This window comes from Hoplias malabaricus, chromosome 4, assembly GCF_029633855.1.
Source record: "Hoplias malabaricus isolate fHopMal1 chromosome 4, fHopMal1.hap1, whole genome shotgun sequence".
Lineage (NCBI taxonomy): Eukaryota > Metazoa > Chordata > Actinopteri > Characiformes > Erythrinidae > Hoplias > Hoplias malabaricus.
The window spans coordinates 2,713,631-2,739,563 of record NC_089803.1 but is presented as its reverse complement, the minus strand read 5'-3'; the positions used below and the strand labels follow the sequence as shown (position 1 = coordinate 2,739,563).

At 40.3% G+C, this 25,933-nt stretch overlaps 2 protein-coding genes across 5 annotated transcripts in view; one reads left to right on the top strand and one right to left on the bottom strand.

Annotated features, from left to right (window-relative positions):
- The window catches only part of LOC136694215 (zinc finger protein ZFP2-like), a 217,488-nt gene that overhangs the window by 144,643 nt on the left and 46,912 nt on the right, over positions 1 to 25,933 (bottom strand). The window contains exons 1-2 of one of the 3 annotated variants that reach the window (XM_066667607.1): positions 12,698 to 12,739; positions 6,590 to 8,437 (exon numbers count right to left, since the gene is read on the bottom strand). The exons of 1 other annotated variant lie outside the window; for it this stretch is intronic. In XM_066667607.1, the coding sequence (XP_066523704.1) occupies positions 6,590 to 8,327 (1,738 nt within the window). In that variant the 5' untranslated portion in view covers positions 8,328 to 8,437; positions 12,698 to 12,739. Of the gene's footprint in view, positions 1 to 6,589; positions 8,438 to 12,697; positions 12,740 to 25,933 lie in introns of those variants that run through there. One more of the 3 variants, XM_066667606.1, reaches the window with a different exon arrangement.
- LOC136694229 (zinc finger protein 850-like) overlaps positions 24,876 to 25,933 on the top strand; it is a 30,839-nt gene continuing 29,781 nt past the window's right edge. For both annotated transcript variants that reach the window (XR_010802155.1, XM_066667622.1), the window contains exon 1: positions 24,876 to 24,934. The gene's annotated coding sequence lies outside the window, so the exon portion shown is untranslated. The remainder of the gene's footprint in view (positions 24,935 to 25,933) is intronic.

The window sequence follows — 25,933 nt, the reverse complement described above, 5'->3', positions numbered from 1 at the left end:
AAAGGCAAATATGATGTTGGTCTTATGAGAGGAGCTCCACAATTAATAATCACTCCAAAAAGTGATTACAGGCTTTGCACAACTTAATCTCCTCTAAAAAAAAAAGGAGGCCATCGATGGAATAACCCGTTTTGAACAGTTTGTTGGAAAGAGGGTTTATTATAGAATGTCCGGACTCACCATGTAGATCTCCAATTTGGCCTGTAAAAAAAAAATCAACATCTACAGGAAAACCGGAGCAGTGGCACTTTGTTCCAGACTTGCAAGCAGTAAACAAGGCTATTCATGCTCAAACACCGGAAGTTCCAAACCCACACACTATTCAGGTTCCAGAAGAGTCAGGTTCCAGAAAATTCACAGTGGTTCTCAGTGATAAGATTTGGCAAATGCTTTTTTCAGTCTGAAAGTGCACAATGGCTCTCAATTTTGGTTTGCTTTCTCTTTTCAAGGGAAATCATACACATTCACACTAGTCCCACAAGGATACGCTGAGTCACCATCTTTTTTCAAGCTAAGTTCCCTTTCCCAGGTACTAGTACATTTCTACAGTATGTATGATGATCTTTTGATATGTTCTCCTGATCAGAACACCTGTATAACTGACACTGTCTCTCTGCTTCATTTCCTAGCACACAATGGCCCCAGAGTGGACAGGGAGAAGATGCAGATTGTGCAACCAACAGTCACATATCTGGGACATGATCTGTCAGCAAAGGGAATGTCACTGTGTGCAAAAAGAGTCTCTGCAATCGCACACATACTAAAACCAACTACAAAAAAGCGACTTCTCTCTTTTCTAGGTATGACTGGATACTGCACAATGTGGATTCAAAATTATGCACAAACCTCTGTTCCACTACATGACATGGCACACAAAAAGAATCTAACAGCCTCATCCAAAGTAACCTGGACCCCTGAAGGGGAGGAGGCATTTCTAAATCTAAAAATAACCCTTCAGAATGCACGTGTTAGCTCTGCCTAATCCAGAAAAATCTTTTGAGCAATTTGTAGATGAAAAACAAGGCTACATGACTTCTGTCATTTTACAGTAAAAAGGTGTACAGTGTTGAACCCAGCTACTCTCCTTCCCACACAACATGAAGGCGAGCCCCATGACTGTCTGCACGCACTGGATCTTGTCTGCTCTCCATGACCTGACCTGAAAGAAGTTCCACTGGATAATCCTAATTTAAATCTCTATGTAGATGGATCCATCTACAAAGACTGCAAAGGCATGACAAAAACAGGGTTTGCTGTTGTTACTCTAACAGACACTGTGTGTACAGGTAGCCTACCTTCTAGTTTTTCAGAATAGGCTGCTGAACTATTTGCACTGACTGAGGCAAGCAAACTAGCCAAAGAAAAGGTAGTGACCATCTACACAGACTCCAGGTACAGTTACAGGGTTGTTCACAGCTTTGGGACCTTGTGGAAACAAAGACATTTCCTAACATCGTCAGGTAAGGCAATTGCAAATCACATACTAGTGTCAGCACTTCTGGATGCCATTCTTTTACAAAAACAGGTGGCAGTAGTTCATGTATGAGTACACACAAATGATAAAACCCCAGAAGCATTGGGTAACGTGAGAGCAGATGCTGCAGCAAGAAGGCAGCATCTTACCCTGGGGTGTTTTTAATGCAAGCCCCCATTGTTGAACCTCAGGATATTACACCTGAGGAAATTCAAAAAACAAGAACAGCTAAAGATGTGAAAACATTGTGAAACTCAGGGTGTACATTTAATGGGAAAATTTGGTTGGGACCAAACTACAAACCATGTCTACCCTCATGCTACTTTCCTTACTTTGCGAAAATGGCCCATGGAGTGGACCATTGTTCGAGGGGAGGAATGGTAGATGCAGTAAATCAACAGTGGTTTGTAAAAGGCTTCTCAAATTTTTCAAAAAATTGTCTCACCTTTCTGAACAAGAGCCATTTCATATGAACACACACATGGACATCCAGAACCCGATATGCCTTTTGATCACCTACAAATGGATTTTATTGAATTAACACCATGTCTGAAAAAGAAATATGCAATTTGAATGCAATGATGTGGAGGAGCCAAAATCTAATATTTTATTCAGAATAGAACACAAATCACAGATCAAAAGTTTAAACTGAGAGAATGTATCATTTTAAGGGAAAAACATGTTTCAAAATTTCATGGCATCAACAAATCCCAAAAAAGTTGGGACAAGGCCATTTTTTACCACTGTGTGGCATCCCCCCCTTCTTCTTACAACACTCAACAGACGTCTGGGGACAGAGGAGTCCAGTTTCTCAAGTTTAGAAATAGGAATGCTCGCCCATTCATGTCTAATACAGGCCTCCAACTGTTCAATTGTCTTGGGCCTTCTTTGTCGCACCTTCCTCTTTATGATGCTCCAAATTTTCTCTATAGGTGAAAGATCTGGACTGCAGGCTGGCCATTTCAGTCCCCAGATCCTTCTCCTACGTAGCCATGATGTTGTGATTGCTGCAGAATGTGGTCTGGCATTATCTTGTTGAAAAATGCAGGGTCTTCCCTGAAAGAGATGATGTCTAGATGGGAGCATATTTTGTTCTAGAACCTGAACATAGTTCCCTGCATTAATGGTGCCTTTCCAGACATGCAAGCTGCCCATGCCACAAGCACTCATGCAACCCCATACCATCAGTGATGCAAGCTTCTGAACAGAGCGTTGATACCAACTTGGGTTATCCTTGTCCTCTGTGGTCCAGATGACATGGCATCCCAGTGTTCCATAAAGAACTTCAAATCATGACTCATCTGTCCACAGAACAGTCTTTCATTTTGCCACACTCCATTTTAAAAGACCCATGGCCCAGTGCAAACGTCTGAGCTTGTGGAGCTTGCTTAGAAATGGCTTCCTCTTTGCACTGTAAAGTTTCAGCTGGCAACGGAGGATTGCACGGTGGATTGTGTTCACTGACAATGCTTTCTGGAAGTATTCCTGAGCCCATTCTGTTATTTCCTTGACAGTGGCATTCCTGTTTGAGGTGCAGTGACGTTTAAGGGCCCGGAGATCACGAACATCCAGTAGAGTTTTACGGCCTTGACCCTTACGTACAGCAATTGTTCCAGATTCTCTGAATCTTTTGATGATGTTATGCATGGTTGATGATGATAACTTAAAAGTCTTTGCTATTTTATGCTGGGTAACATCATTGTGGTATTGCTGCACTATCTTTCTGTGCAACAATGGTGGAATTGGTGATCCTCTTACCATCTTGGCTTCAGAGAGACACTGACACTCTGAGAAGCTCTTTTTATACCCAATCATGTTGTCAATTGATCTAATTAGTGTTAATTGGTCTTCCAGCTGTTCGTTATATGCTCAATTTCCTTTTTCCAGCCACTTCTTGCTACTTGTCCCAACTTTTTTGGGATTTGACACTGAAATTTTGAATCAACATATTTTTCCTTTAAAATGTTACATTTACTCAGATTAAACTTTTGATCTGTCATCTATGTTCTATTACGTATAAAATATTGACATTTGCCTTCTCCACATCATTGCATTCAGTTTTTATTCACAATTTGTTTAGTGTCCCAACTTTTTTGGAATCCGGTTTGTACTATGTGTTTAAGAATTATGTCTTTGTGTTAACATATAATATTTTATATTGCAAAAGTATGATTCAAAATCTTGGGGTAGTCATTCAAAGGGGATGGTAAACAGGAATCGTCTTTGTCTTGTCAAGGGTCATAAATTGTATGTGATGTCACTACCAAGGTACAGGAAACAGCCAATCAGGAGCAAGAGAGACTCCAATCCTCAATCTTTGTGACCCAATCAGGGCTTTAAGGCGGGCTTTCTAAATTCTGGTTAAAAGCTAGTGGCGCCAAATGAGTAAGTTTCCAGGCTTCGAACTTTTGGCATTCTCTTTTCACACACCTTTTACAAGGCTAAAGAGGAAAATGACTGCAGGCGTAAGATGCTCATGGCCTTCTCCAATTGTCTTGGACTCCTCAAGCAGGGTCCAGACAGGAGTTTTATTTCAATTTTATCTCTAGTAGAAACTATAGTTCTATAAAAGACTGTAGCAAAATTCAGTGCCACCCAGAGCATGAGAAGACCTCAGACGTCTGATCCTCTAAGTGATGACAAAGCTTCCGGAACAGCAACGAAGAAGATGCCCACAGGCACCCTCAGAATGACCTTTTGAGATGAGGCCCAGGAGAGACCTGCATGGTCATGTCTCTCACAAGGAGGCAGATCAACAATGACGGAGAATCCCCACAGAGAACTTCAGAACCCCACCAGCTCCGACGGAGGGGTCGCCGTGTCTGAAAAGGGGAGAAAAAGAACGCCTGCGCCTGCAACCTACAAGGCTCGCATCTGCAGTTCTCCAGGAAGCCACGCCAGAAAGCACTGCGTGTCAGCAACATGCTCCCTGTCCATCTCCAAGGATACAAAAGGTCACATGGTGTAATGTGTAACTGTACAATGTTCAGTTCTTGTATTTATGTTTTGTAAACATTTTATATATTTTCCTCTTTTAACCTGTGTAATAATGTAAGTTTCCTTTTCTGTATTCATATTCTAAATGTCCTGTATGTTCTTAGTGTCCTTAGAGCCAAGAGGAGGATTGTAATGGAAATTTTTTTTAAACCTTAAGGTTAATAAACTTTCTGATTGAAAATGCTCTGTTAGATCTTAATACTTGTATTTATTTTCTCCACCACAATAACAAAAAGGGCAAAGCAGAAACAAGAAAATAATGTAGACACAAGCGGCGATTGCAGGGGGCCAAGCATGACATGGCATAACTTGGCACCATGGATTTCACCGCAACTCTTTTGCTTTAACTGAATTTTTTTTTCTGATTTGGTTACACTTGTGAAATGCTCAACATCTGACATTTTGAATTGAAAATGATTTAATTTAGCATATCAACCAGCTGCTGGATTTGAACCCAACACCAATTGCTATCAGGTAGCACCAGTCGCATCATTTGAGTTTCAGTGAATTCATTACACTATTCAACACTTGGGTCAATAAGTAGTAACGTGTGAATATATTCATCATTTCAAAGTTCCAATTATTGAAGTAATTTGATCAAAATGCACATTATTCTATGTTAAATTTGTAAAAAAAAAAAATCATTCCATCTTACCCCATTAAATATCTGTGGGATTCGAACCTAGGCTATCTAACTCCAAAGTCAATCACTAACAAGTTGCTCCACTTGTGGAACACGGTTGGTCACTTTTGCATTGCACTCTTTTAATTTTGGGATCAATAAGGAGTCAAGCAAGAAGCACACCATATGAGACAAAAACAGAATTCAAACCTGACTGAATTCTGCATTCAAAGTCAAAAACTAAAAGCTTGCACTATGTATTGCACAGCCTTTCTCAGCAACAGTAAAATAATATATGCTATGCTTAAACATAGAGTTCTAAGAACTGAGAAGGAATTTGCAAATAGCAGTTATATTAAAGCAAAGCTTAAAACACCCCAAGCTATAAAATCTGAGAAAGCACTTACAAAATCAGTTGTATATAAACAATGTGCAGGGTCTCCACTGCACGCTTATCTTGCTGCAGTGACACACAAGCTTGCCCTTCATGGAGATCAGAATATGGAAAAGTCTGTCTGGATGCGTGCTAAGATGGTAGCCCAGCTCCATGGCTCCTGCACTCAGTGAGACTAATTGCTTCACCAACGCTGGTCATTCCCCTACTAAAGGCATACAGTCCAACCCCAGAAATAGGGAGGAAAGGTGATGATGGGGGTAGCTGACCAGGACTGCCTCCTCCCCCAGCTCCAGCAGAATCAGAGTCCCAGCTGCACTCTTGAGTGTCCGAAAGCTGCTGTAATGTCCTCTTTTGATTCTATGATCCACTGCAACCCAAATGGTTCTTGTAATTGGAAGACTCGTAACTTGTCTCTCAAGACTTCCATCTCCAGCAGCATACTACCATAGTGTTTATGGCCCATGACTACACTGTTACTCTGAAAACAGTACTCATGGTCCACAACGAATGGCACCACCTCCTCATCCATTTGCTGGATGATCTCCTCAGGCTCCTCTGGGATGGACTGGATGGGCGGTGTGCTGGGCCGTGTGGGGTGCTGCCAAACCCTTGACTGTGTCTGGTTTAGTGTAGGTATTCCACTGAAATAAAGAGGGAACTGCACAGACCTTCAACATATATTCTTTGAGATTTACTGATAATTTTGTCACTAACATAATGTCTGCAACATTGCTTTGTGTGACCTATTACAGTGAAACAATCTCAACTTATATTGTTTCCCCACCTGAGACAAAGTTCAAGGTATTTTAGAAAACAGTAGAAGCTCAATACAGAGTCGAATCGTCTCCAACTGTAGCACAGTGAAACACAACACTGACCGTGTAAATGGATTGGGGCGGGTCTGTAATAATTAATTCTGAAGTCACAAATTGAATATAAGAACAATTCCACAAACAGTCCATGGCATCTGGTATCACACAATTCAATAATTATATCCAAATCTCTGAAGTCCCTCAGTGCTACTGCTTCGGTTCTGGATGAACGCAGTGATGTCTCCTGGCAGAACTCTGCTGAGTAAAACTCTTCCCACACTCTGAACAGTAATATGGTTTCTCTCCTGTGTGAACGCGCTGGTGTATTTTGAGATTACCCTGTCGACTAAAACTCATTCCACACTCTGAACAGTGATAAGGTTTCTCTCCTGTGTGAATGTGTTGGTGTGCTTTGAGACTAACCCGGTGAGTAAAACTCATCCCACACTCTGAACAGTGATATGGTTTCTCTCCTGTGTGAATGCGCTGGTGTGCTTTGAGACTAAACTGTAAAGTAAAACTCTTCCCACACTCTGAACATTGATACGGTTTCTCTCCTGTGTGAATGCGCTGGTGACTTTTGAGACTACACTGTACAGTAAAACTCTTCCCACACTCTGAACAGTGATAGGGTTTCTCTCCTGTGTGAATGCGCTGGTGTTTTCTGAGATTACCCTGTTGAGTAAAACTCTTCCCACACTCTGAGCAGTGATACGGTTTCTCTCCTGTGTGAATGTGTTGGTGTGTTTGGAGACTGATCTGATGAGTAAAACTCATCCCACACTCTGAACAGTGATATGGTTTCTCTCCTGTGTGAACGCGCTGGTGACTTTGGAGATGACCCTGTACAGTAAAACTCTTCCCACACTCTGAACAGTGATATGGTTTCTCTCCTGTGTGAATGCGTTGGTGTACTCTTAGACGACCCTGTTGAGAAAACCTTTTCCCACACTCTGAACAGCGATAAGGTTTCTCTCCTGTGTGAATGCGCTGATGTTTCTGGAGACTATCCTTTACAGTAAAACTCTTCCCACACTCTGAACAGTGATAGGGTTTCTCTCCTGTGTGAATGCGCTGGTGTGCTTGGAGACTACCCTGTTCAGTAAAGCTCTTCCCACACTCTGAACACTGATAAGGTTTCTCTCCTGTGTGAATGCGCTGATGTGTTTTGAGACTACCCTGTACAGTAAAACTCTTCCCACACTCTGAACAGCGATAAGGTTTCTCTCCTGTGTGAATGCGCTGATGTTTCTGGAGACTATCCTGTTCAGTAAAACTCTTCCCACACTCTGAACAGTGATACGGTTTCTCTCGTGTGTGAATGCGCTGGTGTTTTTGTAGATTACTCTGTACAGTAAAGCTCTTCCCACACTCTGAACACTGATAAGGTTTCTCTCCTGTGTGAATGCGCTGATGTGTTTTGAGACTACCCTGTACAGTAAAGCTCTTCCCACACTCTGAACACTGATACGGTTTCTCTCCTGTGTGAATGCGCTGATGTTTCTGGAGACTATCTTGTACAGTAAAACTCTTCCCACACTCTGAACAGTGATAAGGTTTCTCTCCTGTGTGAATGCGCTGATGTTTCTGGAGACTATCCTTTACAGTAAAACTCTTCCCACACTCTGAACAGTGATACGGTTTCTCTCCTGTGTGAATGCGCTGGTGTGTTTTGAGATGACCCTGTTCAGTAAAACTCTTCCCACACTCTGAACAGTGATACGGTTTCTCTCCTGTGTGAATGCGCTGATGTGTTTTGAGACTACCCTGTGCAGTAAAGCTCTTTCCACACTCTGAACAGCGATACGGTTTCTCTCCTGTGTGAATGTGCTGGTGTGTTTGGAGACTGATCTGGTGAGTGAAACTCTTGCCAAACTCTGCACAATCATAAGTTTCCTGTTTGTGTTTACTTGTCTGGGTTTTTTTGTCACATGTCTGAGTGTGGGGAGTATCCAAGGATGTTTCTTCAGAACTGGAGCTTCTGTCCTCCATATCCTCACATTTAATCCCTCCTGATCTCAACATTGTGTTATATTCCACTTGGAAATGTTTCTTGATGCACCTGTGGAAAAACTGTGGAACTTTCTTGAACAAAAAGGAGCCAGAGAATGTATCCAAAGAGATGTTCTTCTGTCCTGGGAGACAATAAAGAAATAAAAATAAATTTGTTAAATTTAAAAGGAGAGATAATAAAATGCACATTATTTCCCAGCTAGCAAGGTAGATCTGGGCCAATTCTGGCTCAGACTCGGCACTGTCAGCTGGCTGCCATCTCTGCATGAATGCGACACCATGTATCTGGCCCAATTCCAGCTGCACATTAGCTGACTAGGCGATTGCCATTGCAGTTAGCACACTACACTGATCAGAGCATTTTATTAAATACTGCATATTAATCGTATGTGGCTCGCATCTAAAAATAAAAGACAATGCTTGGTAACTGTCTGGAAAATAATGTAAAAAATGCTAAATAAACAGAATCATTATTTTACCTTGTCGAATGTCATACAGTTATAGGTAAGCTTTATTAATATTGTAATATTTTAGCATAATGATGTAATGACTGTGTAATGATAATGTGGTTTGATGGTGTGTTTTACAAGATGACGTGGGTTATGTCACACAACAGCATACCTTAGTTAAGCATACCTTAAACAAATTAAGAAGATATAAAGTACTAGCTAAGTAGGTTAAAATACATTCTCAATCTCAGTGCTGTTTTTTTGTGTAATGTAATGTTTTAAATATATAATTCCACATTCACTAATCCTTTGTCAGGGAGTAGCAGTGATTTTGGGCTAGGGATTAATGGGTTGAAGGAGGTTATATTGAAAATGACAGAAGCATATTTACTGAGAGAAAAAAAAAGAAAAACAAAAGCATGTGAAAGTTTATTTTTGGAGCTGTGAAGTTATTTAATTTTTTTCAAAATTAACTATGAACATGAACTAATTCATTTTCTTATGTAATTAAGTAACGATGGACTGCAGTAAGAAAACTAGTGGGGCAGTGAAAAATGCAGGTGGGCAGGGAGAAAAGCAGATAGGAGGTTAATTTAAGTTATTTAGATGAGATTTTTAGCATCAGTTGTATAATCGTTTGCACTATAACCTGATAATCTTTTACATTTCAAGTTCTGTAGTTAATGAATTTGCATGAATAAGCAGTTTACAGTTTTTCATTAAATGTTTTTAAAGAAAAAGTATTGAAGAGAACAGAACATGTACATAATCTCTATATGTTTAATTATAGAGCAGGAATTCAACAAGGAGTACAACTGAAATAAACTATTACAACCGATAATGAGTCTGATCTGGCCTGAGTCTGGCACTGATGGGTGCTTCTCGCTCAAACTCGGCCGTGGTCCGGTTATCGCGATTTAGTTATGGCTTGCCGGACTAGGGCCGAGTCATTTGAGCCACGCCTCAGCCACAACACTCGGCCTGGGAAACTCTCTGCCCAGACTCAGGCCAGAACTATTGGCCCACTCTACGGCCATACATCGCGGTCTAGACAATGCCGACTCCGTGTGCCGGCATCGGGCCGAGTGTTTTTGTTCCGGCGTGCGTGATGAGTTGTCACCAGAGTAAAGTGTATTTCCCTTTTTGACCTGCTTCTTCCGAAGCTTTCTTCTGCTCTGACGAATCTTTTCCTGTCACTTTGGCCTCAGCAGCATCCACTTGGTAGCTTTACCCAGAATTCTGTGCAGCTTTTTGTGCAAACACCAACTGTATAATGTGCTTTATATATAAAAATATTCTGAAATTTCAACCACTTTCCTCTTTCTTTCTGGATCATTCTGCTCTGCAATAAATAGCTAAAGGTCAAGAGAGAAAGAAACAGTTAACATTAAACTATATTAAACGGTGTGTACAAGTCTCTCTAAGACCTTTATTGTGTGTAAAACACCTATAAACAGGGTTTAAATATCTTAAGCACGTTAATCTTAAGTAAAACACGGTATAAACGGGGTGGAAATATCTTAAACTCGTTTATCTTCAGTAAAACACGGTATAAACGGGGTGTAAATATCTTAAACGCGTTTATCTTCAGTAAAACACGGTATAAACGGGGTGTAAATATCTTAAACACGTTTATCTTCAGTAAAACACGGTATAAACGGGGTATAAATATCTTAAACACGTTTATCTTCAGTAAAACACGGTATAAACGGGGTGTAAATATCTTAAACACGTTTATCTTCAGTAAAACACGGTATAAACAGGGTATAAATATCTTAAACACGTTTATCTTCAGTAAAACACGGTATAAACGGGGTATAAATATCTTAAACACGTTTATCTTCAGTAAAACACGGTATAAACAGGGTATAAATATCTTAAACAAGTTTATCTTCAGTAAAACACGGTATAAACGGGGTATAAATATCTTAAACACGTTTATATTCAGTAAAACACGGTATAAACGGGGTGTAAATATCTTAAACGCGTTTATCTTCAGTAAAACACGGTATAAACGGGGTGTAAATATCTTAAACGCGTTTATCTTCAGTAAAACACGGTATAAACGGGGTGTAAATATCTTAAACGCGTTTATCTTCAGTAAAACACGGTATAAACGGGGTGTAAACATCTTAAACGCGTTTATCTTCAGTAAAACACGGTATAAACGGGGTGTAAATATCTTAAACTCGTTTATCTTCAGTAAAACACGGTATAAACGGGGTGTAAATATCTTAAACACGTTAATCTTTAGTAAAACACGGTATAAACGGGGTATAAATATCTTAAACACGTTTATCTTCAGTAAAACACGGTATAAACGGGGTATAAATATCTTAAACACGTTTATATTCAGTAAAACACGGTATAAACGGGGTGTAAATATCTTAAACGCGTTTATCTTCAGTAAAACACGGTATAAACGGGGTGTAAATATCTTAAACGCGTTTATCTTCAGTAAAACACGGTATAAACGGGGTGTAAATATCTTAAACTCGTTTATCTTCAGTAAAACACGGTATAAACAAGGTGTAAATATCTTAAACGCGTTTATCTTCAGTAAAACACGGTATAAACGGGGTGTAAATATCTTAAACACGTTTATCTTCAGTAAAACACGGTATAAACGGGGTGTAAATATCTTAAACACGTTTATCTTCAGTAAAACACGGTATAAACGGGGTGTAAATATCTTAAACACGTTTATCTTCAGTAAAACACGGTATAAACGGGGTGTAAATATCTTAAACGCGTTTATCTTCAGTAAAACACGGTATAAACGGGGTGTAAATATCTTAAACACGTTTATCTTCAGTAAAACACGGTATAAACGGGGTGTAAATATCTTAAACACGTTTATCTTCAGTAAAACACGGTATAAACGGGGTATAAATATCTTAAACACATTTATCTTCAGTAAAACACGGTATAAACAAGGTGTAAATATCTTAAACGCGTTTATCTTCAGTAAAACACGGTATAAACGGGGTGTAAATATCTTAAACACGTTTATCTTCAGTAAAACACGGTATAAACGGGGTGTAAATATCTTAAACACGTTTATCTTCAGTAAAACACGGTATAAACGGGGTGTAAATATCTTAAACACGTTTATCTTCAGTAAAACACGGTATAAACGGGGTGTAAACATCTTAAACTCGTTTATCTTCAGTAAAACACGGTATAAACGGGGTGTAAACATCTTAAACACGTTTATCTTCAGTAAAACACGGTATAAACGGGGTGTAAACATCTTAAACACGTTTATCTTCAGTAAAACACGGTATAAACGGGGTGTAAACATCTTAAACACGTTTATCTTCAGTAAAACACGGTATAAACGGGGTGTAAACATCTTAAACGCGTTTATCTTCAGTAAAACACGGTATAAACGGGGTGTAAATATCTTAAACACGTTTATCTTCAGTAAAACACGGTATAAACGGGGTGTAAACATCTTAAACACGTTTATCTTCAGTAAAACACGGTATAAACGGGGTGTAAATATCTTAAACGCGTTTATCTTCAGTAAAACACGGTATAAACGGGGTGTAAATATCTTAAACACGTTTATCTTCAGTAAAACACGGTATAAACGGGGTGTAAACATCTTAAACACGTTTATCTTCAGTAAAACACGGTATAAACGGGGTGTAAATATCTTAAACACGTTTATCTTCAGTAAAACACGGTATAAACGGGGTGTAAACATCTTAAACGCGTTTATCTTCAGTAAAACACGGTATAAACGGGGTGTAAATATCTTAAACACGTTTATCTTCAGTAAAACACGGTATAAACGGGGTGTAAACATCTTAAACGCGTTTATCTTCAGTAAAACACGGTATAAACGGGGTGTAAATATCTTAAACACGTTTATCTTCAGTAAAACACGGTATAAACGGGGTGTAAATATCTTAAACACATATTTACCTTCAGTAAAAACAGGTCTTGATACGAGAAGCCTCTTGCTGAAGCCTGTAGGAAGGCGGAGTTGGACATCCAACCCCGCCCACATCCAACCCCGTCCTCTCGCCACGTCAGAAGCCACGCCCGTGCCCAGTGACTTTTCTGTGTCCCAAATAGTGCTCTAGTCACTATATAGTACACTATTTTAAGGTAGTGTCCGAAATCGTTCCCTACCCTCGTGAATTCGAACACAGCTCACGCTCGCGCCCAAAAAACTCTCAAACAGATTTTTTTAACGGAAAAAGTAACAGCGCACGTTATGTCGGTGAGTAAAAACACTTAGTTTGTAAGTATAATTACAAAGCTCGTTGTTGTCAGTGTTTTTGCGAGATACACGAACACGTTATAAATACGTTATTTCAGTATGTACCAGTAGGGTCGTAGATAAATACACGAATATTCAGCTGCGGCACGCGTGTTGTTTGTGGTTGATTTCGCCAAATAATTAACAGAGTTACTTAATTACACACAGAAAAAACTCGCTGATAATATTGCCTCCGTGTAAGTAACAAGACGTTTGACTTAAAGAAAAGCTCAAAAATGTAGTTACTATGAACATTCATATCACAGATAAACTGTAATCTCCTTTAATGTTTTATTGTTTTATTTTTTTCAGCATCCAGCCCACGTTCAGGACACTTTTGACCGTTCAGTGTTCAATGTTCTCAGCTGTATCTATGGTGTGTTTCAGTGTGAACTCTACATGGCCCTTGGTTGGCCTTTTGACCTCAGTCAGGTGATTACTTCAGATTATGAGTTTTTTGAGGATACATTTCCAGTAAGGCTTTAAACTGCATTCTAAACTTTGTCATTTGTCTGTGAGAGTGACACCCCACAGCTCCGTAGGTGGTGGTGCCGGTTACTTTCAGGGAGCATGTCACCTGCAGGGTTTATACACCTGTTACTCAAACAAACATATTTACACACACATGCAGCTTTCTCTCAGACACATTGTGCATTGTACTGTGATGTTTTGCATTTTGGAGAGACCACTTGTTCAAGTCGTTGTATTGAGTTATTTAAATTGTTTTTGTTTCATTGGTAAATTGCAAACAACTTAATGTTTGTAGCTGATAAACCTAATTTTCTTTTATCTTACATCATTTAAATTCCAGCTGTATTTTAGAACGGTGAGCTCTAATGTACAAGGAAAGGCCAGTAAACAGAAGAAGGGAAAGACTGAGGAGCGTTCAGGGTCTGATGGTTTATTTGAATTTATAAGGGCACATGTTAGTGTGTAACCAGTGTGACTTAAAAGCAGTTATTTATAGCATCTGATAAGCTCAAATTAGACATGGTCCATTGTTAAATAGTATTTATATTAATTTCAGTCTGGATTTCACCTTGTTTTTTTCTGTTAACAGTAAAGGAGACAGAATGTTTACCGTCTCCATTCACCAGGTGTTTATTATGTGTCTGTTCTTGAAGCTGAACTGAGCATTTCAACTTTCATTTTGTTTAATGTGCAATAGCCTTCACAAATGAGAAAACTGGGGTTTGTTTTAATAAATTAATTGGAATGTAGGTTCTGTGGTAAATTTATATTTAGCTTTTTTGTTTCACTAAATTTAAATAAACTGTAAAACAGTGTCTGCACTCTTCTATAACGTCTTTAACAGACGCCCCTCTCGGTCCTGGAGTAGATTCTATTAGAGGTCGTCCTGGAAGAGGGGGATCAAGCTTTTTTAAAGCTCTCACTGGTGTGTCGCCTCTTCCGGGACACTGTTGGAAGACAGTCATTCCGGGCCCAAGCACATTTTCAGAAGTTTGACAGTGAGTATAAATTGCATTATTGTGTTTCAGTAAACTTTATTTTAAGATGTGTGTATTCCTCATAAGAAGAGGTGGTAATCTGATTATTAATTCTCTAATTCGACACGTGCAGCTGTTGTGACTTGGAAACTCTACAGCACTGAATACAAACAACAGTTTCACACAGTGTATGGACTGGAGCGCTGCCTGTGCTGTAGAGAGACGTGTAAAGACTGTTTACCGGGTTTGTGTACGGCGTATGAAGTTTGAGAATTGTTTCTTTTGCCAGTGGTTGCAAAAAAAGTGGACAAATAAATGTTTTATGATCAGAAGATTTTGTTGGAATTTTGCAGTCAAAAGCAGTGTTGCTGGCTTTAATAATAATAATAATAATAATAATAATATAAATACTTTTTTATTATATAGCATTTTTCAAGGAATCAAAGCACTGTGCATGCATTATGATACAGAGTATAAAGAACATCAAAAGACAGACAAGATAAGGAAGTAAAATAACATATTAAAAGTATGCTTCTGTTTATTATTTGTTGTCCACAGGCTGCTTTGGGCATTGGGAGACATGGGGAAATTGTGGGGTAGTACAGCACCCTGGGTTCTGCAGCCCATTCTGCCAACAAGTTTATGAAGATTTGGGTGTGTGAGTGAGCCAATGTTTGTGTGGGGTGTGAGTGTGTGTATATATATATATATAATATTGTAAAAGCTTGAAAATAAAAAAATAAAACTACTGTGCCAGTTTTTCCTTGTCTTTAATATAGACTGCACACCCGTGACTTAACCACATTTTAGAGTTCTACAGGCCAGTGCCAAAAAGGATATTCTATTTGACTATATTTCAAGCGACCGCGACTGTAGGGAGTTGTGAATGGAGTGCTAAGTTGTGTAATGTGTTTCTCTTTCTTCTTATTGAAACAAATCCTGCACGACTGGACATCTGAACATGTGTTATATATTTTACTGCAGCGTTTTCTTCACTTGGACATTTGGAATATTTTCATTAGCATCATTATCTCTTTAGTCTTTTATTTCACAGCCTGGATAATTACCCTCAGACATCTCTAACCACTCACAGGCAGTAATTATTAGTCTTTATGAAATAAGTGGTACCTCTAATATTTGTGAATACTTATTTGTCTGAAACGCAAAACACAGACGTTTAAAAACATATGAAAATTGTATAAGCTTCTAATAAACTGTATGTAGACAAACAGCATCACCTGTGGAAATCTGTGTGTTCTTAAAATGAGAAGATGTTCATGACCAGGCAGGGATGCTTATTTTGTCAAGGCACTGTACACTTAATAGCACTGGATTTTATTATTGTTTTGCAGTCAGCTGTGCACTACATACACTACATAATAATCCACCATGTCATAGTTGGCATAACATTACCCCTCGTTGTGGCTGAGAATGACCATTATGAATAACAAAATTAACGATTTTTGGGACAAGATATTAACTGGAGAACAATATTTGAATGAATCCTGAACGATTTCCTCCGTTCACCCTACCATTCACAATAATAGTCTGCCAAGCATTGACAACAACGACAAAAGTTAAATCAGATCAGGTATAAATCAGGTAATGTTTTTAACAGATGCCCTCAGCGGAAAAACAAAAAAGCACCTGAACAGTATAATAATGAATAAAAGACGTTATGTGCGAAGTTAATGTGCTACTCAGTGTCACTAAACATGTCTGCGTTCAAGTGCCACACAGTGCTTCTTGAACACGTCAGTATTAGAAGGCGTGGCTGGATATGGGCGGAGTTGGATATGGGCGGAGTTGGATGTGGGAGGAGTTGGATGTCCATCTCCGCCTTCCTACAGGCTGCAGCGAGACATACTTGGTTGATACCTCTCCAATACAAAGCTCGTCTCCCGCTTCTCCCTCAGACACACTCTTCGCTCCACAACACCCGCCCCCTCTCACACGATTGGCTGTAAAAATCTCAACAGCTGTTCTCCTATTGGACAGTGCCCAACCCTGCCCTCTTCTTACGTCAGACGCCAAGCACGGGTTCAGTCCTGTTCCTGAGTCCGAAACTGTGCCCTATTCACTACCTAGTGCACTATTTTAAGGCAGTGTTCCACATTTATCTTCAGTAAAACACGGTATAAACGGGGTGTAAATATCTTAAACATGTTTATCTTCAGTAAAACACGGTATAAACGGGGTGTAAATATATTAAACACATTTATCTTCAGTAAAACACGGTATAAACGGGGTGTATACAAACACAAAAGTAGATATTACAATGGATTCAATATGGCTCGGTCAAAAAACTGTGTTGCTTCCTTCATCTCTAACAGCCATCTGACCTTTTTTCATGCAAGCAAAAAATATATATTTTATATATATTATACATAATATATATTTCCTTTCAAGGCTTATACAACACTAAATTATGCATTTTAGAAAATAAAATAAGTGTAAATTCTAAATAAATTATCTTAAAATATTTTAACCTTTTTAAATAAATTATTAAAAAAAATGAATTAACCCTTAACTGGTTCTTACAAGCTCTATTAAACAGGAATGTTTAAAGTGGTAGTTTTAAAACGCCCACTGGTGTGGATGTCCTGTGTCTCTAATATTGTATGATAAAATGTTACCCCAGTTTTATTCTGGGGGTATTTGTGATATTTAGCATGTTTGCTGTAGAGGACCTGAGGGCTTGTGAAGGGACATAAAACCACAGAGACTCTGTGATGTACCAGGGGGGCTAAACCATGTAGAGCTTTATATATAAGTAAAAAAAAACAAAAAAACTTGAAAATCAAGTCTATAAGATACAGGAAGCTAGTGCAGTGTAGCTAGAACTGGAGTAATGTGCTCTCTCTTCCTGGTTCTGGATAAAAGTCGAGCAGCAGAGTCCTGGACTAGTTTCTCAGGTTCACTTTTGTGAAGACCAGTAAACAGAGTTACAGTAGTCCAGTCTACTTCAAATAAAAGCATGAATCTCAGCATTTTGTTGAGTTAAAAATGGACGTACTTTGGGCACGTTTCTCAAACAGAAGAAAGCTGTTTTCGTCCCCTTACTGATATGTGGTTTAAAACTTAAATCAGAATCTAAAATGACACCCAGGCTGGTTATTGCTCCTCTGCACTGTAGATTCAGATCTGATAGTCTCTTAGAAAGGACATCTCTCTTGGCTTTGGGGACAACTATGAGTATTTCTGTCTTATTCTTATTTCATTTCAGAAATCTGTTGCTCATCCACTGATTAATTGCAGATGAGCAGGTAGTCAGGGAGCAAAGAGCATGTATGTCATTTGACTTGATAGAAACGTGTAGCTGGGTGTTTGATGTGTAAGTACAGGTCCTGATTTATCAGCTGGACTCAGCTAACTCTAGTGGTTCTGGAGTAACTCCTGTGCCACTGTTGATCATGATGAATTCTGAGCAGCTTTACTAAACTATGACAGATAACTTGACCCAAGTGATCTGACCTACACACTCACACCAGACAAGACTTCTGATATATGACAACTTCACTGTGTGAAAACATTCAATCATGCCTCCTACAGGGTGTTAAAGGTTATGTTTCTCCTGGTGCATGCCACTCAATAAGTTAAAATAACCCCATGGAGGGTGTTGATGAATGCCTTCTGGACATCTGTCAAGTTCACAGTCTTCCCCATGATTGTGGAGCCTACTGAACCAGACTAAGGGACCATTTTAAAGGCTTAGGAAGCCTTTGCAAGTGTTTTGTGTTATTAATCAAATGTTCTAAAATAATGACTTTTGGGTTTTCATTGGCTTTAAGCTATAATCATCAACATTCGAAGTAGTAAATACTTGAAATAGAAATTTGTATGTGAGTTTCACTTTTTGAAATTCATTCATTCATTGTCTGTAACCCTCATCCAGTTCAGGGTGGCGGGGGGTCCGGAGCCTACCCGGAATCACTGGGTGCAAGGCAGGAACACACCCTGGAGGGGGCGCCAGTCCTTCACAGGGCAACACACACACACACTCACACCTGAGTCTCCAATCCACCTACCAACGTGTGTTTTGACACAGGGAGAACACGCCACACTCCTCACAGACAGTCACCCGGAGCGGGACTCGAACCCACAACTTCCAGGTCCACATTTTTTAAATTAATTACTGAAATAATTCTAATCTATTTTGTTTAGATGTACCTGTATTTACTAGTTTAAATCATTTTTTGCTAATTTTTAAATACATTTTATTATGAGCAATATCAAAAACACAACTCAGACCAAGGAGGGAATCCCTGGGCACATATGTGTCAACAACATGTCACAGTTGAAGGCGGATGAGGAGGTGGATGTACACGCAAGGAAGATTTATTAAACCAAAACTAAGACAAACACACAACAAACAGAAAACAAACAGAAGCAGGGAGGCAAGAAAACAAACAAGAACTCAGGGAACATGACTAGAACAGGAACATAACTGTGATCTTGTGGTAATATGTAAGACAGCAGACAAAGAAACACATCTACACACGCAAGAATCGACCAGGGAACGCTGAAACAAAGGGACTATATATACACAGATCTCTGATAAGGAACACCTGGGGACAATAACAAGAGGGCACGACTACAAAGGAGACTCAGACGAGAGGGCGGAGCTAAGGCGGGACTAGGGCAGAGACAGGAAGAATAAACAGAGCCATGTGCTCATTTAGGAAAACTAACACAGGACGTGACAAACAATAATAATTTATTTTTTAGAATTTAATTCACAGAATTCCGTTATAAAGTAAAGATGTAAAAATACCCAGGTGAGCAAGCCAAGGGCGACAGTGGCAAGGAAAAACTCCCTCAGCTGAGGAAGAAACCTTGGAAGGAACCAAGGCTCACACAGGTGACCTATCCTCCTCTGGTCAATCTACTGGTAAGAATAGTTAGGAGTCAGTGTAGGGGTAACTCCAAGACACTTGATGGTTTTATTGTTTTCTTTTTGGTATGATTCTTTTTGTTTCTTTTTCTTTGTTTTTCTTTTTGTGTGTGGAGAAAATATAATAAACTTAAGTGCTTGGGGTGCAAATAATTTTCAGAGTTTGGAGTAATCCATGACTGGCGGACCCAGTTTCTTCTCCTTCCACTCAGTCCCGTGGTAACGGCTATTTCACCTAACAGGATGGAATAAGTTTTAAACTGGTGTTTGTAAAGCAGAAAACGTGAACATTTCCAGAGTGTGGCTAATGACTCCGGCAGATCTGACTATAACAGCTTTAAGAGGTTGGGATGAGCGTCCATGACGTATGCAAGCTGCTTATGTAGAGGCTGGGAGAATGAGACGATCGGATGGGAGCGAATCTAGGGTGAGGAAGCTGTGTAGCAAGGAAACTGCATAGAATGCCCAGAGCGCCAGGCAGGAGGCAGGCCCGCAACAGCAACCTGTAGAGGGGGTGCGAGCTGGAAAGTATGAGGCATAGAGCAGCAGCAGCAGGGGTAGAGGGTAGAAAGAAAATGAATCAGCAATGAGGAAGCCATGCAGTGAGAAGAACGCATCGAGTGCCCAGAGCGCTGGACAGGAGACAGGCCCGCCGCAGCACCCATAGAGGGGTGCAGGCTGGAAGGTCTGAGGCATGCAGCTGAGGCTGAAACAGGGGAAGAGGTGGGATGATGAAGGGAAGGGTGGGATGATGCGTAGAGTAGATCGTAGAATAGACCGCGTCAAGTGCCCAGAGCACTGGACGGGAGACAGGTCGCCGCGGCACCTATAGAGGGGTGTGGGCTAGAAGGTCTGAGGCATACAGCTGCGGCTGCAATGGGGGAAGAAGTGGGAAGATGAAGGGAGGGGTGGGATGATGCGTAGAGTAGACCTACAAAAAGTAGACGGCGTCGAGTGGTCAGAGCGCTGGACAGGAGACAGGCCTGCCGCAGCACCTATAGAGGGGTGCGAGCTAGAAGGTCTGTGGCATGAAGCTGTGGCTGCAACGGGGGAAGAGGTAGGATGATGAAGGGAGGGGTGGGATGATGCATAGAGACAGAGTTGCATAGACTTTTTTTCAACATTTCAGATAGGACCTTGGCAAGCAGTGTAGGTAAACTACTGCCCTGGAGATGTGTATAAATATTGCAGATTCTAAGCCATTATCCAATTCAGCTCAGATAATTATATTATTATCAAAACAGCCCTCTAAGGCACCGACCTGTGAGACAGCAATGACTATAAGACATTGAGGCTAATGTCTCCAGCTTAGACACAACCAGAAAGGGTAACGTGAAGACGAAGGATACTCCAGCAGGGGGCGTCGAGTCGGAGATAGAAGGTTGTGATGTCATCGCATTACGCCGAGGCTGTTCTGCCGGAGAGGAGGAAATGGGAGTCTCAAGGCGCTGTAGAGCTCGTAGCTGTGGGACAGCAGCCGTGACGACTGTAGATTTGCGTTCCCCAAAACACGAGGCAGTCCCGTAGCAGCGTAGCCGGAGATGAAGATAAGGGGAGGCTCGAAGCCTTGTGCCAGCGTCGGAGGCACATTGCGGGGGTCACTCAGGACGCCGAATGCTGCGTGAGCAGAAGCAAGAGAACAGAGCACCGATCCGGAGTGGGTAAGACAGCAGAGTATAGAACAGTTGAAGCGGTTGCAGGCGTGGCAATGGCCGTATGTAATCTTAGATACCGGGCAGTCCCATAGCTGTTTAGCCGGAACGAGTTTAAAACAGGAGGCTCAGTGGGCTTGATAAAGGCAGAACACTGCTCCGAATATGGGGATCAGCAGGAATGACCCAGCGCGGAGGAGCGAGCTGACGTCGTGAAGCAGTCGAGTCGAGATCCGTCTCCTGAACTAAATGAGGCGAGTTTGTCTGATGCGGAAATGACGTGAATTTGCAGGGTATATATAGGGCTGAGAGGAGTTCGGGCGTGGTCCTACTCCCAAAATTATGTTATTAGCATAACTTCACTTATCATATTGTTACATTTTAATTTAATAAACTTGGCAAATTTGTAAACATGTCACAAATGTTATTCTAATGACCCCACCACACACACACACACCTACCTACCTACACACATTCAGACGCTGTATTTTAGCTATATTGTATATGCAAGTCTGGGATAAAGCCCCAGTCTTGGAAACGTCATTCAGGCGTCCAAACCTGATATTTATAAGACATATCCCAGATGAATAAACACTACATTAAATAGTTTTGGATACATCTCATAAGAGTCTGTGAGACGTCTCTAAGATGCATTTGTGCTATCAGGGTACCTTAAAATAGTGCACTATGTAGTGAATAGGGCACAGTTTCGGACTCAGGAAGAGGACTGAACCCGTGGTGTGGCGTCTAATGTAAGATGAGAGCAGGGTTGGGGAGTGTCCAATAGGAGACCAGCTGTTGAGATTTTCCAGCCAATCGTGTGTGAGGAGGCGGGTGTTGTGAAGCGGAGAAGAGCTGTGTGTTGGAGAGCTGTGTGTTGAATTTCCCAGGCCCCTTTTACCACAGTTTGTGTACGGTGCCAGGTTCAGGGGATTCCTTAGATATCGGAAGTCTTGTTGTTTTTTTGAAGTGTTTCAAATATATTTTAATAACTTCTTAACCATTGTATGTGTGATATTTGGGCTGAATTCTAAAAAGTAAATTATTGTTTGTCACGTCCTGTGTTAGTTTTCCTAAATGAGCACATGGCTCTGTTTATTCTTCCTGTCTCTGCCCTAGTCCCGCCTTAGCTCCGCCCTCTCGTCTGAGTCTCCTTTGTAGTCGTGCCCTCTTGTTATTGTCCCCAGGTGTTCCTTATCAGAGATCTGTGTATATATAGTCCCTTTGTTTCAGCGTTCCCTGGTCGATTCTTGCGTGTGTAGATGTGTTTCTTTGTCTGCTGTCTTACATATTACCACAAGATCACAGTTATGTTCCTGTTCTAGTCATGTTCCCTGAGTTCTTGTTTGTTTTCTTGCCTCCCTGCTTCTGTTTGTTTTCTGTTTGTTGTGTGTTTGTCTTAGTTTTGGTTTAATAAATCTTCCTTGCGTGTACATCCACCTCCTCATCCGCCTTCAACTGTGACATGTTGTTGACACATATGTGCCCAGGGATTCCCTCCTTGGTCTGAGTTGTGTTTTTGATATTGCTCATAATAAAATGTATTTAAAAATTAGCAAAAAATGATTTAAACTAGTAAATACAGGTACATCTAAACAAAATAGATTAGAATTATTTCAGTAATTAATTTAAAAAATGTGGACCTGGAAGTTGTGGGTTCGAGTCCCGCTCCGGGTGACTGTCTGTGAGGAGTGTGGCGTGTTCTCCCTGTGTCAAAACACACGTTGGTAGGTGGATTGGAGACTCAGGTGTGAGTGTGTGTGTGTGTTGCCCTGTGAAGGACTGGCGCCCCCTCCAGGGTGTGTTCCTGCCTTGCACCCAGTGATTCCGGGTAGGCTCCGGACCCCCCGCCACCCTGAACTGGATGAGGGTTACAGACAATGAATGAATGAATTTCAAAAAGTGAAACTCACATACAAATTTCTATTTCAAGTATTTACTACTTCGAATGTTGATGATTATAGCTTAAAGCCAATGAAAACCCAAAAGTCATTATTTTAGAACATTTGATTAATAACACAAAACACTTGCAAAGGCTTCCTAAGCCTTTAAAATGGTCCCTTAGTCTGGTTCAGTAGGCTCCACAATCATGGGGAAGACTGTGAACTTGACAGATGTCCAGAAGGCATTCATCAACACCCTCCATGGGGTTATTTTAACTTATTGAGTGGCATGCACCAGGAGAAACATAACCTTTAACACCCTGTAGGAGGCATGATTGAATGTTTTCACACAGTGAAGTTGTCATATATCAGAAGTCTTGTCTGGTGTGAGTGTGTAGGTCAGATCACTTGGGTCAAGTTATCTGTCATAGTTTAGTAAAGCTGCTCAGAATTCATCATGATCAACAGTGGCACAGGAGTTACTCCAGAACCACTAGAGTTAGCTGAGTCCAGCTGATAAATCAGGACCTGTACTTACACATCAAACACCCAGCTACACGTTTCTATCAAGTCAAATGACATACATGCTCTTTGCTCCCTGACTACCTGCTCATCTGCAATTAATCAGTGGATGAGCAACAGATTTCTGAAATGAAATAAGAATAAGACAGAAATACTCATAGTTGTCCCCAAAGCCAAGAGAGATGTCCTTTCTAAGAGACTATCAGATCTGAATCTACAGTGCAGAGGAGCAATAACCAGCCTGGGTGTCATTTTAGATTCTGATTTAAGTTTTAAACCACATATCAGTAAGGGGACGAAAACAGCTTTCTTCTGTTTGAGAAACGTGCCCAAAGTACGTCCATTTTTAACTCAACAAAATGCTGAGATTCATGCTTTTATTTGAAGTAGACTGGACTATTGTAACTCTGTTTACTGGTCTTCACAAAAGTGAACCTGAGAAACTAGTCCAGGACTCTGCTGCTCGACTTTTATCCAGAACCAGGAAGAGAGAGCACATTACTCCAGTTCTAGCTACACTGCACTAGCTTCCTGTATCTTATAGACTTGATTTTCAAGTTTTTTTTTTTTTTTTTTACTTATATATAAAGCTCTACATGGTTTAGCCCCCCTGGTACATCACAGAGTCTCTGTGGTTTTATGTCCCTTCACAAGCCCTCAGGTCCTCTACAGCAAACATGCTAAATATCACAAATACCCCCAGAATAAAACTGGGGTAACATTTTATCATACAATATTAGAGACACAGGACATCCACACCAGTGGGCGTTTTAAAACTACCACTTTAAACATTCCTGTTTAATAGAGCTTGTAAGAACCAGTTAAGGGTTAATTCATTTTTTTTAATAATTTATTTAAAAAGGTTAAAATATTTTAAGATAATTTATTTAGAATTTACACTTATTTTATTTTCTAAAATGCATAATTTAGTGTTGTATAAGCCTTGAAAGGAAATATATATTATGTATAATATATATAAAATATATATTTTTTGCTTGCATGAAAAAAGGTCAGATGGCTGTTAGAGATGAAGGAAGCAACACAGTTTTTTGACCGAGCCATATTGAATCCATTGTAATATCTACTTTTGTGTTTGTATACACCCCGTTTATACCGTGTTTTACTGAAGATAAACGTGTTTAAGATATTTACACCCCGTTTATACCGTGTTTTACTGAAGATAAACATGTTTAAGATATTTACACCCCGTTTATACCGTGTTTTACTGAAGATAAATGTGGAACACTGCCTTAAAATAGTGCACTAGGTAGTGAATAGGGCACAGTTTCGGACTCAGGAACAGGACTGAACCCGTGCTTGGCGTCTGACGTAAGAAGAGGGCAGGGTTGGGCACTGTCCAATAGGAGAACAGCTGTTGAGATTTTTACAGCCAATCGTGTGAGAGGGGGCGGGTGTTGTGGAGCGAAGAGTGTGTCTGAGGGAGAAGCGGGAGACGAGCTTTGTATTGGAGAGGTATCAAGACCTGTTTTTACTGAAGGTAAATATGTTTTTAAGATATTTACACCTCGTTTATACCGTGTTTTACTGAAGATAAACGTGTTTAAGATATTTACACCCCGTTTATACCGTGTTTTACTGAAGATAAACGTGTTTAAGATATTTACACCCCGTTTATACCGTGTTTTACTGAAGATAAACGTGTTTAATATATTTACACCCCGTTTATACCGTGTTTTACTGAAGATAAACACGTTTAAGATATTTACACCCCGTTTATACCGTGTTTTACTTAAGATTAACGTGCTTAAGATATTTAAACCCTGTTTATAGGTGTTTTACACACAATAAAGGTCTTAGAGAGACTTGTACACACCGTTTAATATAGTTTAATGTTAACTGTTTCTTTCTCTCTTGACCTTTAGCTATTTATTGCAGAGCAGAATGATCCAGAAAGAAAGAGGAAAGTGGTTGAAATTTCAGAATATTTTTATATATAAAGCACATTATACAAAAAGCTGCACAGAATTCTGGGTAAAGCTACCAAGTGGATGCTGCTGAGGCCAAAGTGACAGGAAAAGATTCGTCAGAGCAGAAGAAAGCTTCGGAAGAAGCAGGTCAAAAAGGGAAATACACTTTACTCTGGTGACAACTCATCACGCACGCCGGAACAAAAACACTCGGCCCGATGCCTGCACACGGAGTCGGCATTGTCTAGACCGCGATGTATGGCCGTAGAGTGGGCCAATAGTTCTGGCCTGAGTCTGGGCAGAGAGTTTCCCAGGCCGAGTGTTGTGGCTGAGGCGTGGCTCAAATGACTCGGCCCTAGTCCGGCAAGCCATAAATAAATCGCGATAACCGGACCACGGCCGAGTTTGAGCGAGAAGCACCCATCAGTGCCAGACTCAGGCCAGATCAGACTCATTATCGGTTGTAATAGTTTATTTCAGTTGTACTCCTTGTTGAATTCCTGCTCTATAATTAAACATATAGAGATTATGTACATGTTCTGTTCTCTTCAATACTTTTTCTTTAAAAA